The sequence below is a fragment of the Hippocampus comes genome, unplaced genomic scaffold (assembly GCF_001891065.2).
Source record: "Hippocampus comes isolate QL1 unplaced genomic scaffold, H_comes_QL1_v1.1 C16804944, whole genome shotgun sequence".
NCBI classification, from domain to species: Eukaryota; Metazoa; Chordata; class Actinopteri; order Syngnathiformes; family Syngnathidae; genus Hippocampus; species Hippocampus comes.
In genome coordinates this window covers 1-898 of record NW_017839266.1, presented here as the reverse complement: position 1 = coordinate 898, position 898 = coordinate 1, and the positions used below count along the sequence as shown (strand labels likewise).

General features: G+C 44.4%; 1 protein-coding gene across 1 annotated transcript; it reads left to right on the top strand.

Annotated features, from left to right (window-relative positions):
• Nucleotides 1-61: 61 nt before the first annotated feature.
• On the top strand, nt 62-778 carry LOC109509198 (myosin-7-like; the record flags this gene model as incomplete). Its single annotated transcript, XM_019859084.1, has 3 exons — nt 62-226; nt 303-503; nt 580-778. Coding segments are annotated over exons 1-3 (565 nt in total), but the record flags the coding sequence as incomplete, so codon positions are not given.
• Between the last annotated feature and the right edge of the window lie 120 nt (nt 779-898).

Below are 898 nucleotides of genomic sequence, written 5' to 3'. Positions count from 1 at the left end.
CCAAATTTCCATTTCATTTTTAAAATCTTTTTTTAATATGCTTGTTTAAATGCAGGCAGCCATGATGGCGGAAGAGCTCAAAAAAGAGCAGGACACAAGCAGCCACCTCGAGAGGATGAAGAAGAACATGGAGGCCTCGGTGAAGGACCTGCAGCACCGTCTCGATGAAGCTGAGAGCCTTGCACTGAAAGGGGGCAAGAAGCAGCTGCAGAAACTGGAGGCTCGGGTATCCGAACATGTTTCGAAATTGTGGCAACATTGCTGAGAGAGATTAGTTCTTTGGAGTTGGGTGAATGTTTCAGGTGCGTGAACTGCAAAGTGAAATGGAGAGTGAACAGAGAAGAGCTGCGGAGGCTACCAAGGGAGTTCGTAAATACGAGAGGCGGATCAGGGAGCTCACGTACCAGACGGAAGAGGACAAGAAGACTGTCGTGAGACTGCAGGACCTTGTTGATAAACTGCAACTTAAAGTCAAAGTATATAAACGGCAGAGCGAGGAAGTGGTAAGGTCTTAAACTGACTCTCCCATAACCTTAATGCACGACAAAGAATGTCAATTCAACCTTATCATTTTTACAGGAGGAGCAGGCCAATGTTAATCTTGCTAGATTAAGGAAGGTCCAACATGATCTGGAAGAGGCCCAGGAGCGAGCAGATATTGCGGAGTCTCAAGTCAATAAGATGAGAAGCAAAAGCAGAGAGTTTGGAAGGGTAACTTCATGCACCAACATCATATACCGTATTTTCCGTACCATAAGGCGCACCTTCAATGAATGGCCTAATTTAAAACAGTTTTCATATATAAGGCGCAGAGAATAAAAGCTACAATAGTGGGTTGTGTTATGCATCCACTCGATGGAGGGATGCTAGAGGTAATACAATACAGCTTTATTTATAC